This window comes from Protopterus annectens, chromosome 15.part0 (assembly GCF_019279795.1).
Source record: "Protopterus annectens isolate FY-2018-M chromosome 15.part0, PAN1.0, whole genome shotgun sequence".
NCBI lineage: Eukaryota > Metazoa > Chordata > Ceratodontiformes > Protopteridae > Protopterus > Protopterus annectens.
The window spans coordinates 590,967,534-590,983,595 of NC_056749.1; the positions used below are offsets into that span (position 1 = coordinate 590,967,534).

The 16,062-nt window shown below is 40.3% G+C and overlaps 1 protein-coding gene across 1 annotated transcript in view; it reads right to left on the reverse strand.

Annotated features, from left to right (window-relative positions):
* The window catches only part of DLG3 (discs large MAGUK scaffold protein 3), a 3,698,230-nt gene that overhangs the window by 25,315 nt on the left and 3,656,853 nt on the right, over positions 1–16,062 (reverse strand). Inside the window, exon 21 of the mRNA XM_044057417.1 lies at positions 13,236–13,337. Coding sequence (XP_043913352.1) covers positions 13,236–13,337 — 102 coding nt within the window. The remainder of the gene's footprint in view (positions 1–13,235; positions 13,338–16,062) is intronic.

The following is a 16,062-nucleotide window of genomic DNA, read 5'->3' on the forward strand; positions in this document are numbered from 1 at the left end:
CCTTCCTTTGGCCTCATCTAGTTCACCCTTCCTGGAAGCTGGGCTCAGACCTAGATCATCTGACGCAACCATCAAGGTCACCTCACACGATCATTCAGTCCCTCAAACTGACCTTGTGGTTTCTCCAATTGTAATGATGGTCTGGCAATCCAGGTTTTCATCTTTAGTTGTCCACATTATGTATTCCACCCAAAATCACTTGAGTAGGAAAGCTTGTAAGAATAAATGGAAAAGGTTTTCTGTTTGGGCAAGTGAAAAGAACATTGATCTTTTCTCAGTACCTCTTCCAGCCATTTTGCCACAACACTTCTGATGTGGAGACAGGTATTCCACAATCAAGGTACAGTTAGTCATTAAATCTTCCTTTCATATGGGTGAAAACCATACACCCTTATGTCTCTCAGATTATCCAAGGGTTTCCTCCACTGTACCTTTTTACTACAACCTCTGCTCAGAGAACCAGTCCCACCATTGAATATTACTATTGTGCTACAGACTTTGACTAGGCCTCCATCTGAACCTACTGCTAAGGTTGACAAACTTTTTACCATGGAAGACTACCTTCTGGTGGCCATCACTTCTGCCAGGAGAATTTCTGAGCTACAAGCCCAGCCTTCAAAACCCATCACTTTTGCCAGGAGAATTTCTGAGCTACAAGTCCAATCTTCAAAACATCCCTACCTAATTTTTCATAAAGACAGAATGTCATTAAGAAATAACCCCTCTTTTCTTCTTAAGGTGGATTCTGAATCATCTGTAAATTGGTCCATTAATTGTCCAGTTCCTCTTAAGTTTTTCAAACAAAAGTGAATATACTTTGCATTAACTTGATGCCATTCATCAATTACATGTTTACACTGGATGAAACCCTTTCATGAAATCTCATCAATCTGTGTTCTTTTCCTCAGCCAAACTGGGAAAATTAGTGCCCAAAGTCACCCTCTCCTGCTGACTGTCACAGTGCATTTCTTTGATTTACCAAGAAAGAGGGCTGGCAATCCCTTTGACTCCAAGGCTGACTCTACCAGATCTGTGGATTCCTCTACAGCTTTCTTCTCTAGTGTTCCAGTTGATTACATATGTGCTGCAGCTACCTGGTCCAAGGTATATACCTTCATTTCACACTATAAATTAGATATGCAGTCCAGATCTAGACCCTCCTTTGGTTTAGCTGTTCCCTGGAAAATCCTTCCATAAGGCCTCCCAAGTGAGAAAGCAGCTTGGGACTCTCTCCCATGAGTTGAGAAATGGATGGAAAAGACAACACTAGATACGAAGGATATATACTCACTATAATGACAGAACTCAACTACCTTCCCATCATCATTATCCAAAATTATTATTCTTATATTTCCATTCCGAGATGTCTCTAGCTGACCTCTCCTTGGCTCCTGAAGGTTCTCTCTCTCTCTCTCATTCTCTTCATTAACCATGCAGTGCTTAGGTTTACCCAAGTTATTTGCCTGTGAATACCCTTATCATTTTTAAGAACTCTCTTTTAGTGGGCAAACTTGATCTGAGGTAGCTCATTCCTTACACAAAGGTATTATGGGTAGGGGAAGGAGCCTGAGCACAGGATCCCAAGCTTGAAAATGGCCAAGGATGGATCCAAGATCAGATCAGATACCTATCCATTGAGGAAGGATGGAAACGGACAACACAGACCTATCGTTATGCGAGTACATAACTTTTGCCTTCTGCTGGGTTGAATTTATGATTAAGCCATAAACAATGTCCACACCTTTGCCTGCAGAGTTCTCAAGGGTAGTAAAACTCAGCAATAAATCCTAACAAAAGAAAAGATAAGAGTTGACTAGCAGTATAACCCTGATAAAAATACCCCCCTTTCTCTGTCTCCACAATGAACTTCCTAAGTAGCAAAAACTTGCCACAAACAACAAGGGAGATGGAATAGAACCCTGTGGCACCCCCACTCCAAAAGAGATTAAAAAGAAGGAATTAAGAGCTGGAAACTACCTTTTATAGCAGCCCAAAAAGTAAAACTTAAAACACTCAAGGACAGTGCCAGTAAAATCACAGTAATTTACCATAGCCCATGGTATGAAACACCACTGGGAGTGCAAAATGGACCAAAAGAGAGGATTTTTAACACTAGGAAGTCATTAAATACTCAAATGAGTACATTCTCAGTGCCATGCCCAGATGGAAATCCAGACTGACAAGGAACTAAGAAGTCATGAGAGGTGAGAAAAAATAAATTTGAGCACAGGCTACCTCTGATCATCTTTAAAAACACATTAAAATATTTAATGGTAGACAGTTTATATTACAGCCAGATGTTATTACAACCCCTAGATGCTACTACTATACTTTCTACTGTGTATCTTATTCTTCAATAAAACCACACAATTCAACAGCCTAACTTTGAAAAATAGCATCTCACTAGGACCTCCTTTCTATTTGTGCACTGTTACAGATCATTTTACAAACTGCAAAATTCCCCTTCATGGGCCTAGCATACCCTATGAAGTTACCGTACTCTATGATTCCTATCACGGCCATATAACCAAAAAGCAAGTATATATTTCACATCTAAGAATGGAAAAGAGAACACTTCTCAGTCTGCCCAGGCAAGCAAATGTCTTCTCCCCTCCAAGATTCTAAAGATGAACTGGTATCAAACTTGTTCAAGAATTACTTCAAAATAGCATGGTCATCTGTCCGGCTTCCTATTAAAATATCGGCACTTGAAATGCAGAGTGCCTACATGCAAAAAAAAAAAGAGAAAAAAATCCTGGAGAAAAGCAATTCTCAAATATCACTCTTCTTTAAACTTCTTTTTTTTGCAGGGAGGTAAGCCCCCGCTGCATCCCTGAACTTATATATACCAACTCAGAGAGGGCCATAATGCAGAAAAAAAAGGAATATTCAGGGAAATGGCCATCTCAGATTATGAATATTTAAGTCTGTATTTTGGGCATTCAGCTTCCGTGTTTTGGGACTTGCTCTAGCAGGTTATCAACATTTCAAATGGTTAGCCACCTGTCTTCACTTAATAAAAGATGCCCTTTTGAACGCAAGTTTTGGAAGAAATTCTCATGATAAAAACAAAGTTCTTATGGTACAGATAAACTAGCATCCAGATTCATAAAGATGGCGAGATTTATCAGACAATTCCATCCCTTGTCTTAAGGTACTGTTAAGGTTCTTTTGCCATACCAATCACCACAATACATAAAGTGGTTATCAGCAGAAACAAACATTTATTTTTTTAACAGCAGCTTTCATGATGCTAGACAGATACATTCTACAGAGGGATGAGCCCAGAAATGATCCCTATTGCAGAGTGCTCTCAAATATTTTTCTCTGGAAATGTGTTCCTTTAACCACAATACTCTGTGTCCTACCTTTCAAACAGTACTACATTCACTTTGCTCTTCTCCACCCCATTCATATACTGCAAAGCTTTCCTGTCAATCTTCTGTGAGAAAAAAATGCTGAAGATCTTGTTGTGTACACATACTTCATGTGCTGATTAACTCTTGTCCTGTCCCATTGGCATCCATTCATACAAATGTGCAATATTTGTGAGGTGTGCCCTAATGTACAAGATTTAGGTGGAGTGCCCTCTTCTGTTTGAATACATTCTGGTTACAGTCATAAATGTTGACATCTCCAAGGGATTTCAGTAAGTGGCCTCTCAAAATCTACTTCCTTATCTGTTCAGCCAATGACATGGAGATCCTGCCTGGTGGACATCTGCAATAAATAAACTCTATAATAAAAGAAAAAAAATTGCTGTTCAGGACCACGAAGGAGCAGATGCCTCATTGGAAGCAATCTCTCCTTAGCCTGAACAAGCAAATAAAAGCACTAGTGAAATCGTCCAAAGCAAACAGAGTCCAAATTGGCCACATCTACTAAAGACAATCATAAGGCCTTTTTTTACATATGCCCGCAATCTCAAAGGAAGCTCTCAGATCTGCTCAGAACTGGTGGTCAAGGACACCACATACACAAATGCTGTAGATATAGCCAACTTGCTGGCAGACAGGTTCAGTGAAAACTTCACCTCTCTGCCCCCCCATCAGTACATCAGAAGATCCCCAGAACCTGCCCCCTCCCCTTATCTCTAGGGAGCAAGTCATCACTGCCCTCTCAAAGACAAGAAATACAGCCTTCATTGGACCCGATTACATCCCAGGCTGCATCCTACATGACCTCAGGCAGACTTGCTACACCATTAGGCACCCCATTCAACCTAAGCCTGAGAACCGGCTTCGTCCCAGCCAAGTGGAGGACAGCCACTGTCATCCCTTTGCACAAAGGTGGTGTGTGTCCACCGATCCATGAAATTATAGACCCATCAGCCTAACCAGCCTGATCTGCAAGGCCATGGAACGGATTATCATGGACCTCAATATAAAGGACATTGGCAACCTCCAAACATTCAATCCCACACAGTTTGGTTTCGTCAAGGTGAGGTCATGCCTGTTAAATTTGGTTGACGTCTTTGAGACAGTCTGCAAAGCCATGGATGAGGGGAAGATTGTGCACACCACTTACCCTGACCAGGCCAAAGCCTTCTATACTATTCCCCACTTGGGTATAACAGATAAACTCTCTCAACTAGACATCAATCCATATGTTACTAAATGGGTACAAACTGGCTCATTGACAGAGCCCATCTAGTCAAAATTGGGGAAGCCACCTCAAGCAGTAGACCTATAATGAGAGGTGTACCCCATTAATTGGTCTTGGGGCCTCTGTTATTTGGGACATACTTTTCTGAGGTGCAGGCCAAAACCAGTGGGCTATGACTGTCCAGGTTTGCAGATGACTGCAAGCTGGGCACTGTCATCAACTTCCATGGTGATGTGGACATCCTCCAAGAGGGTCTCACCCAAACAAATGGCTGGTGGCAGAAACATGGCCTCAAACTGGATGCCAAAAAATGTATCATCCCCTTTGGGGAGAGTAACATCCCTACAAATTATCACATTAATAACAAGGTCCTAAGCACACAATCAGTTGTGAGGGACTTGGGCACCCAGGTTGATAGCAAACTGAATTTTGGCCACCATATTGCCTCCATTGTGCAGAAAGCTTTCTACATGGCCCATCTTAAGTAGGTTATCTTATCCAGGGACAAGGATGTCATAACATCCTTGTATTCTTCCCTTATAAGACCTATTATTGAGTACAATGCCCCCTTTCTGCATGTACCTCACAAAGCACTTGCAGGAGCTGGAGAGATCACAGAGGTTCTTCACCAGGAGAATCCAGGGTCTCAAACATCTACCCTACCCAGACAGGCAAAAAGCTCTGTCCCTCTACTCAGTCTCATATAGACTCCTAAGAGGTGACCTCTGTCTGGCATATAAGGCAATCTCAGACACCACCTTGATGGGACTGCTACATATCTGTAAGTCAAACTCCACTCAAGTAACCCTCACGTGCAACCTCAACCTGGTCTGTGACATCAACAGGATTTATTGGCGGGACAGATTTGTGTCCCAGAGACTCTCACTTCTGTGGAACAGACTCCCCCATCCATGTCAAGCAGAGTACCTCATTAACCCTTTTTAAGCGCAACCTGGATAACTGGACAGGGAACAGAAAATACACCCCTGAGATTCCACCTGTGTCCCTGCTGGACAGGGCATCAGGTGCTGACTTGATGGAACATGGGTTAAATTCTTGGCTAGGCTTGTAACAGCCTCAGGGCCAATAGCCTACTAACTTCCTATGACCACTGCCCTATAGCTAGAAGGTGCTGCTGAAGTTCCACTCTTGGGCAAATGGCAAAACTACTACCTCTTTCCAGTCTTCTGGCACAAGATCACTATTTATCCAGTAACTTATTAAACTATGGCATTTGAGAGTTGATCTAGGAATTTCACATAAAAGGCATAGGAAGCCTGTTTCACTGGTGCAGAAGGATGAAGCCTTGACTCTAGCCCACACAACCAGGGTTTGATTAGTGGGCCCAGCACTGTTGTAGTCACACAGAGAAGGGGAAGAGCAAAGGGGTATAGTCTGCTCACCTCTCCTGGTGAAGGTAGAGCCGCATGCACTAACAGGCACAGAAAGGGGGAGCAGTCTCCCTAGTGTAAACCTGAAAGACCACTACATGTGCTTCAGGTTGAAGGGGAAGGCTGTATAGGGGCAATGCCCCTTGCAGAAATGAGAGCAGTCCTCCCCGGTGCTCTGTCAAGTGTATACTCAGGTGGGGCCAAAGAGAAAAATGGAAACCAGTCCCGATGACAGCCTGGATGACATTCCCTCTCAGTCAGTTCTCACTTGGCATGGAATGACTTGACTGACTGGCCAAGACAGAGTCTGACCGTCAGCAAAAATTGAAACAAAGAAAAGGCAGTGGACCAAGGAGCATCCCAAAATGAGATATTCATGTAATGTAAGATGCACCATAACGATACAGTTAGATAGGAAAGGAGGAAGCAAAGCTCTGAGGACACTAGCTACACAGCAGCAAACTGCAACAAGGGGGGATGAACCCAGTTAATTAGTAATGTTTGTATTCTATTTCCATACTTATCTAAAATGTTTGACCATCAACTACTCAGACAAGAAATCATTATTCGTGCTGGAGAATGGAAATCTGATCAGATGCAGACAATACACAACTGCTGCAAACTACAATTAAACACAATAAGCAATAGAATTACACTGAATACAGTGCAGTCACTACATTTCAGCATGTGTCAGGCAGGCACTGTACTTCATTTGGGGACATGCACAATAAATGCCCACACCCTGGCATAAAAACCACACCAAAAACAAAGGGGATGAAGGGTGGGAGAGAGCAGCTACCGCAACAGTGATCATTCAGACATTTACTATTACGATAAGTGCCTGCCATGTTTCCTTTTACATACAGGGAAGTGCCTCAACAATGCTTTTGCACACTAGAACAGAAGCTGCTGTTAAAAAAGGAATAATTAGTAGAGCATACAAAATATTGCATGACAATTATAAGAATCAATCAGAGGAGGTTAGAAAGGATTGGGAAGAGACTGGATAAGCAATTCAAAAAGAAACAATGGGGGGAAATATATGCGTCTCCCAAACGTGCAACAAAGTCTAGAAGATTTAGGATCTTTCTTTGGAAGTGTTTGCATAAGTATTTTTATACCCCAAATAGACTCCAAAGAATTTTTCTTCAGGTAGACAGCAAATGTTGGAGGTTTGATGAGGAAGAAAGAGGTAATTTAGAACATATTTTCTGGGAGTGTAATGAGTCGGCAGACTTTAAAGAGTCCCTGCAGACTGCTCTGTTATAGATACTGCATGAGCAAATTGGTGTGACTATGGAAATATTTTTGAGCTATGATACAGAATCGGAATTGCCTATACATATAGTAAGGCCTTGGTGAGTCTAAACATGGTGGCTGCCAAAAAAGCAACTAGTACAAAATGGAAATCAAAGTTTAAACCAACTTTAGTAGAAGCAGTGAATAAAGTAATAGATAAAACAACTGGTATTGGGATCTTTAGAAAAGGGTAGGAGCAAATTACACAGAAAAAGGGAATTGTGGGAAGAATACATGCAGAGGAGGAATGAGTTAAAAAAGGCAGTATTTGAATGAGCTAAGTAATGTTTGATTGACAATGACTGGATACATTATAAGTGATGTATAATGTTGGCAACTAAAATTATGCCAGTATGGTTTGCTTTCATTTATATAAATGTATGAGTACCTACATTATACTTGATAATTTAAGATGTTTCTTGTTTAAAAAAAATGGTTTTGCACCATGAGCTACTTCAGGTCACAGGTTGAGGAGGCCTCTGACAACTTGTGATAATTGGAAGGATGAACGTGATTCCCACAAGGTGTTTGTTACGGACAATGATCTAAATTTCAAGGCTAAATTTAGGGTGCTCAAGTGGTTGTCACAGGAGTACTTTGCAGAACAACAGCAGCAAAAGTGTGCTATGACCACACAACTAATGCCTGATAACATACAGCTAGACAAATGGCAATGGTGCTCATTTCTGTTTGACAAGATAAGTTGCAGGCAGCTTGGCAGGTTCTGTTCACTGCTGTATGGAAGATAAGTGATGTTAGTTAGGTGGTGGAACTGGTATCTATTTGAATTGTCAAGATGCACAATGTAGAGTACAGGAATGGGAATACCGAATGACCAAAAATCCGGACTCGCATACACACAAGTCTTAGATTGCCATTTCCTGGAATATTCCATTTTTTCTGCAGAACCGCTGGAGTAAGGGGCTTTACCCATCAAATTGGGGGCAGGAAGGCATGCCTTCTGCAGAAGAAAAATTTCAAAGGAAAAAAAAGGTTAATCAGTATCTGCTCTTCTCTTTAATACTTTTTTTTATTTAGGGATTTAGTACTCTGAGTCCCAGCATTTTAAGAGGAAGCCAGAAGTAGAAACTTCAACAAATAAACATAATGAAGCTCTCCCAAGACAGACAAAAACTGATAGCTCAGTATTTTCAATGAGCTACAGGAGGAACCACTCGGAGATTTTCTGGCAAATGTTATCAGTAATCATCAACTTCTATTACTTCAGTAGATGAGGTAATTCTGTAATAGCAGTTAAGGCTGGACTACATGCTCATAACTAGGCCTGGCTGTATCCAACTGGTAGAGCATCATGTGAACACAAGAACACAACAACCAATTTAATAGGCTCCTAGCAGTATGACTGAGTAAGTCAAGCAAAACATACTGGAGAAACTGCAGAAAGTTGGGTCTGGGGCAGTCCAAGAAGCTAACAGCCCATGGATCTGAAAAATAGTCCTGCAGAAAGATAGGAGAACCGGGTTTTGTGTAAAGTATACAAAATTAGAGTTTTAATCCTATGTCCAGACAAATGAAGCTCTGGAGTAGTTAAGTACCACTGCTATCTACTACTGACCTAACGGTTACTGAGAAGTGCCCCACTACCTGTAGTATGGCAGATGTCAGATTTTGTCAAATTATTTATGTTGTATGAATTCATCAAGAAGATCTGCAACTGAATCCACACAGAAGTTGGAGGCTACTGCTCTTGATAATATAACTGGCATTACTATTCACAGTCCAATTCTGCAGGACCATGTTCCATCATGTTAGTGAGATGTTGTGCAGATTCAAAAAAGTCAGGGTTAGCTATTAAACAAATGTCATCAGGTGGGAAATATCTTGGTCACTTGCTGGGTGATGACATGGTCAGAGTCTGACAAAGTAGCAACTATACAGGCATGGCAATTGGCTACCAAAAAACAATTAAATCTATTCTTTGGAACAGCAGGTTATTACAGAATGTTCTTTATTCAGTGTAACACACCACACACTGTTTTTACAGACCTTAAAGAACAAGCCAGGCAAGGCTTTCTGGAACTGGCTAGTGAGATGGCGTCCCAGAAGCTCAAAAAGTTCTTGAATGGACCCCCTGTAGCAGCTAGTCCAGTTTGCAGCTAAAAATCAATATATGCCTCAAACCACACACTGAGAGCTTACTTGAGCAGTTTTTTTAAAGGGAGAACGTCCATTAGTATATCTCAGTCACAGACTCCAGCCAGAGAAAGAATCATATGCTATGGCGAAGGAATATTTTGGTTCAGACAGCTTCAAGACTAACTACATGGTATAAAATTCATATTGGCTACAGAATAATTATATAGGGCAGTGGTCAAACTGGGAAGCTTCTCAGACAGCATTTGGGATTACAGTCCTAACATCACAAACTAGCATCAAAGTGGAACCAGTAATGCAAATACAAATGGTCTATCAAAGTGAAGTACTAGATAATGAACCAGAGAAGCAAATTCAACATCCAAGCTTCATTTTAAATGTTTGCCTGAAGTCTAGAAAGAAAGGCAAACTAAGATGATGCAATAAACTAATTATTCAGAAAGAAAAAAGAAAATATAAAATCTTACAAAGCTAGTAATTATTTCCAGTAAATCTTGCACCAATAAAATTCATACAGCTGAAAAAGAATTCAGTGGTTGATTTTACAAAGGTATCATACCTTTAAGATTTCAGACAGATGCACACTGGAAAACTGTTGTTTCCCCTAAGACTGCCACTTTCTTTCAAAGGCTACTACAAATAAATGAAATATAATGTCATACAGAACTCACTGTCTTTGCAAACAAGATGCTTACATTTGGGCTCTGAACATATCAGGAAGTAAAGAACCCTGGAAACTATAATGAACTGCATTAACTACATTTTTGTAGTGTTGTCTCATTAATGCCACAAAGGGGCACCAGTCTAGCAGGTGGCAATGTGTGACGCTAAAAATGACAAGTGAATGATGGCACTAAGACATTGTAAATCTCTCCTAGATAACAATGGATGCAGGTTTGTATGTATGCAAACTTTTTATCAAGTTTCAGCTACTAGACATAAGACAGCTGTGGATGGCATTGGGATGAACGGAGGGTAGGTGTGAAATCATGGGAAGCTACTGGTTATAAGTTTACTAAGCAGTTATTCATTGGTAGGAGCTAGTCATAAGACAAGGCAAGTGTGTGCGTTTGCCACACACACTCTTAAGACCAATCACCTCTGTCACACACTAGGCCAATCAGTGGTGCAAATTGTGAGACTGCACCCTGTGTATCACATAATTGGTTGTAGAAGTGTAGCTTTAAAGCTGATACATCACAAAATGTATTAATCCCCTAGTTACTCTTTCCAGTGCTACTCATGATATGGCCTTTTTGAATAAAGTCTAATTGTTCTAAACACTACTGCTAGCAGATGTAGAACTTAAGTCTTGCATAAAGCATAATGGCTACTCAGTGCTTTGTTACAATGCAGTCAAGCAGAATTCACCTCTGTTGACCACTTCTTGGCAAACTGTGCTGTCATAGCATATAACAGACATACTGGCTTCCAAAATAGAACCTGCACAACCTGGCAACAGCTCTGGCCTCCGACTGCACTGTTTGTTTCTGGTATTTAACCTTTGGTGTTACAAAAGCAGGGGAAACACAATCACATTAGGAAAGCTAGGCAAATGGAGTAAGAATGTGAAGTACCAATACATGAAAAGAAATCCACTGTATACGCTTCTTTTAGTGCTTCAATAGTACACTGTACTTATAAATGCAAAAAGTACACATAAGCCTGCAAAAGTAGACATCAGCGATGCTACAACAATAATAATAAAGCAGAAATGAGTATATTGTGATGCTGCAAAATATGAAAGGGGAACAAGGTCCTCTGCAAACAAACAGCAACTTCTAATACAGAATACTGAAAATAATGTAAAACATTTGTTTTATTGCAGACTGAGGCATGGGGGTGGTAACATAATTAAATACCAGTGCCTTCTGAGTTAATCATTTCTACCAATCTGATCTTGTACATAAAAGTGAGATGCTCACTGCTGTATTAAACCCTGCTAGCACACAACCTATACGCAACAGAAACATTGCAACTCCGCTGACACACGCATCCACAGTAGCCAGGTATGCTTCAGTTTTACCATCTATGATGACCATGTTCAGATGGAGAGTCAATGTCATCATCTGTATTTGGATTAGTCTCAACATTCTGAAGCAAGCAAACTGGCTCAGGAATACAAAAAGGTTAATCACTATTCAGAGCACTGTACAGGTAACAGTAAGTGAAACTGGCACTTGATAAGTAAAACAAGACACTGTTTCATTATCTGCTATGTCCTTAACAGGTTATCTAGACTTGCTTTTGCTTACTAAAATAAGGCTCAAGATGGGCTGAAGAGGCCAGCTGCAGAGACCATGTATACAGCTAAATGTTCACAAGATGGAAGCACAGTATACTTTCTTTGCCCACAGTATACATTTTTCCAAACTCCCTATGTGGAGGCTGAACAGATGAGGAGACCTTATTCTTACTGGGGACTGCAGCACAGACCAGCATACATTTAATGGTCATTGTGAGTGCACAAGTTCTCTGAATCATGCCTTTACAGAAAATGCTTTCTTCCAGCCTTCCCTACCACTGCAATGGTCTAAGATGCTCTCAATATCCTCAGCCATACTTTCCTGCAGGACCCAGGGACAGGTAAATGAAACTCATACTCACAACCTGTACTTAGTCATATGGTGTCCATTAAATGAGATACCACCTCGATCCATACATACTCCTAAGATGAATAATGAAGGGAGGCTATTGAATTCTTACAGAGGAGAAAAGGAATAAGGCATGACAAACCCCAGCTTTTTTTTTGGGGGGGGGGGGTAAGTTCTGTAGGCTATACTTCACCTTTATTACATTTCCAATCCAATTAACCTATAAATCATAAAGAACTGAGGGCTGAGAGCCATTACTGGGTGATAACACCCAAAGTTCCAAAACTCAACATTTTGTTATGGTCTCCAAATATAGCACCTTATGTACATTTACAGACAGCTCTATTTTATCCCAGGGAAGATTTTTTTTCTACAACTGATAAAATATTAACTTATGCTTGACATGACTGATTTTCTGCCAAGAACTTAATTCAGAACAACAATTAAAAGGCATCTCCACAGATTTTACATTAGGCAGTTGACCCTTTTAAAGTACACTGGTGACACTTAAGAATGAACAGCAATTTCCTAAAGATTGCCAACTTTCCTTGCAGTTTTGTAGCAAGATTTACTGCAAAAAGTCAGACAGTTTTCTTTGGTTTGACATCTTAATGCCATCAGAGTCAAAATATTTAATGGAAATTACAAAATAAAAATGTGGCTAAATTTCCAAAAGCAAGAACTTGCCTGTGTGTCATTCATGCTGAAGAAAATTGTTAACTAAATGTGGGTACTGAAAGCACAAAGGGAACATTTAAGCATTCTGCAAAACCAAAGCAAATACTGGAAAAATAACTTGTACAAGAAGGCAAAAAAAATGCACTAGGCTAGAAACATGCATGTTAGAAATTATTGCAATAACAATTTCAACAGACTTGCAACAGCGAGAAGTACTCCTCAGGACATCTTTTGAAGCAAAGAGAAAAATGAAACAGACCTACCAACTATGTTTAGAACTAACTTTATGACTATATAGAAGCTTTATAGATTACTCTATAATTCATTTGCTGTGTTGTCTCTAAACCAATAATGACTAGTTTGTCTTTGCCATAGTTAAACATGCAGAACAATTTCTAAGTTTTAATGAACTTATTTTACATCAACCATGGTGTGTGTTTTCACTTTTATACAACTATGTTTTCTGCATATCAAGTTATTAAACTATAATATAAAACCAAAATAATGTATAAAATAATGGAGGCAGAACAGTCACCAAAAGAAGTTAACTTACGTGGCACACAAGATCCAAATTTGTGTGGAAATTCTGAGATAAGATCATCATTTACTCGATCTTTTAAAGGTCCTAGGATAATAACTGGTCTGGTATAGTGTACTGAAAAGAGGTAAAAAAGTTTAAAATGTTACTTACAATACTCAGAAATCCCTTGTAACTGATGTAACAGACTAGTTATGTCAACATTTCTCTAAATGCTTGTCATATAGCGATCTGCAAGCCGTCCAGGATTGGGAATAGGATTTAGTCATTAAAAAAGGACTGGCTAACACAACAAATACTTCAACTTATTTTTACCTGAATCATTCTGTAAAGAAAATATTAGGTACTGTAAGCAAGCAAGCATATTAATCACACATGCATACTAAAACACTCAGTGCCATGTAAAACTAGAGGGAAAGACCAAACGGTTTAACAACCCTCAAGTCAATTAAAACACATACTGCCTTACCTATCATATCATATTTTATATATATATATATATATATATATAAATGTTTTGTGCCACAGCAAATGTATAAAGTGTAGAGGGCTGAGGGTTCTATTCTCACTAGGTAGCTGGATTAATTTTCCAATACTCAAACTGCAGTGCAGGATAAGAGGGAGTTGCTGCACTCCTGTGTGTGTCATCCTTCAGATAAAACATACAGCCGAGGCCTTAACTGCTTGAGAGTTGGTGGTAGCTCAGTTGGATGCTAAAGATCTCATGGCAATTAATGAAAAGCGTAGGGGCTTTCTTTTCACATTTTCTATACACACTTCACAATCCATATGTTAAACTCTCCACACTTACAAATGCATCAAAATTAAGCAATTGTACAACTACCTGTATTGATATAGATCTTTCCTTTTCATTCCCCTGACCTTTAATTCTAGAACCATCTTTTCATTTTACTCACCACATCCCATGCATCCCCTACAACTCAATTCCTGATATCTCATATTCTATTATCTTTTATACCTACATTCATAAATACGCCAACCCTAAACATTTCCTTTGAAATGCCACATTCTCACCCTAGAAGGGAGGTGTTCTTGGTGACTGTGGTCTTGGTAGAGGGTAGAGAAAACTATCTACCCTGTACTACTGAATGGGATGTAATCCACCAATTTATGTGATTCCTGCATAACAAAGTCTGATTCTGGTGTGAAAGGGGTGAAATTTCTGTGACCATTATACTGCTAATGTCCACTGTGGGACTCCCATGAGATATATCGCTACTGGAACCATTGTAATAGAAGAGGCCATTATCCTTTAGAGATATATAATGAGCCTTGTATGTGTTTGAGGGTACTGCATCACCTGAAAGGCTACAGGACAGGCCTAATTAGCTGACTCTTGAAACAGAGAGTTTCACATTTTGTTGGATGGTGCCTATCTGGCAAGCTATAAATTCTATGCTCCGTGAGGGAGGCAGTTTGCTTTTCTTGTAGTGGAATGATATTCCCAACTTGTCTGCAAAAGACAGAAGGAATGACTGGTGTTGAAGAAGATCCATGGAAGTAGCAGGTAGGAGCCAGTTGTCCAAATAAGGGAAGACACGGATCCCTTGCATCAAGAGATAAGCTGCTACTACTGCCATGATCTTGATGAACAACTGGGGGGCTGTGGTGAGACCAAATTTCAGTGCACTACATTGGTAGTGATGGTCTCTCAGCCATTAATGGAGAAACCTCCTGGATTGTCTCTGGATCTTGATATAAGTAGGCATCCTAAAGATTGACACAGCACACCCAATAGTCCTTCCCCAACAGAGGTAGAATAGACTGCACAGTGACCATCTAGAACTTTGTCTATTTGACATATTGATTTAGGTTGCTGAGATCCAATATTGGTCTCAGGTCAGCTGTATTTTCTGGAACCAAGAAGCACCTGGAATAGACTCCGGACCCCAACTAGTCTGGGGGACTGGATGGATGGCTGTTGTTTACTCCTAATGCTGTGGATTCCAACTGATTGGGTGGCATATCGGGATTCTGGAATCCAAAAAGGGCATTGTATAGCCACTGCTAATAATCCTGAATACCTCTGAATCAGAAATTATGGTTTTCCAAGCTAAAGTCTACAAGGGAAAGTGTCCCCTGACTGTCTCCAGAGTGCAGGAGGTGGGCAAGCATTGAGAGATGCTGGTAAGTTTCTCATTGAAGGGCCCATGGAAACTCTAATTTTGTAGCCGCCTCTACTTCTTGGGTGGCATCCTCTTCTGCTTTGGGGAGATCCCCCAGGAGTGTCCTGCTGAAAACCTTGGGACTTTGAACCACATTTTCCTACCTTCTAACATTTTCCTACCTTCTATTTGATTCCTAGAAAAGGATCTTTGAGAGTAGAAAAATTGATTCCCACAGCAGACTAGATATCTTACCAATCTGTTTGCTCCTGGTAAGAGTTTCTTTTACCTTTGGTCCAAACAAGGTGATACCGTCATAGGGGGCATTGATAAAGGATGCCTTAAATCTTTCCATGAAATTGCATCCATGCATAGTGTTGCATGGTAATACCTGTGCCAGCTACCTTTGATGTACCATCAAGTGCAATGGATACCAATCTCATGGCCATATTTGAGGAAGACTGCAGGGTAGACATTTTGACATCCACAGGCTTTTGAGCATCTGTAGTTAAGCTACTCAAAAGAGACTTGGAAAGCTCCTTGATCAAGTCTCTTTGGAAACATGTCTGGTGTGCCAGACAGTTTAGCAGTCGAAGCACAAAGGTCACTGAAGCATATGTCAGTTTCTCATCCTGTCCAACACCCTTGACTCCCTGTTCAGGGGATGGACAGAGAAGCTTGCTTTTGACAATTATTTCTTTGTGGCTGATGCTACC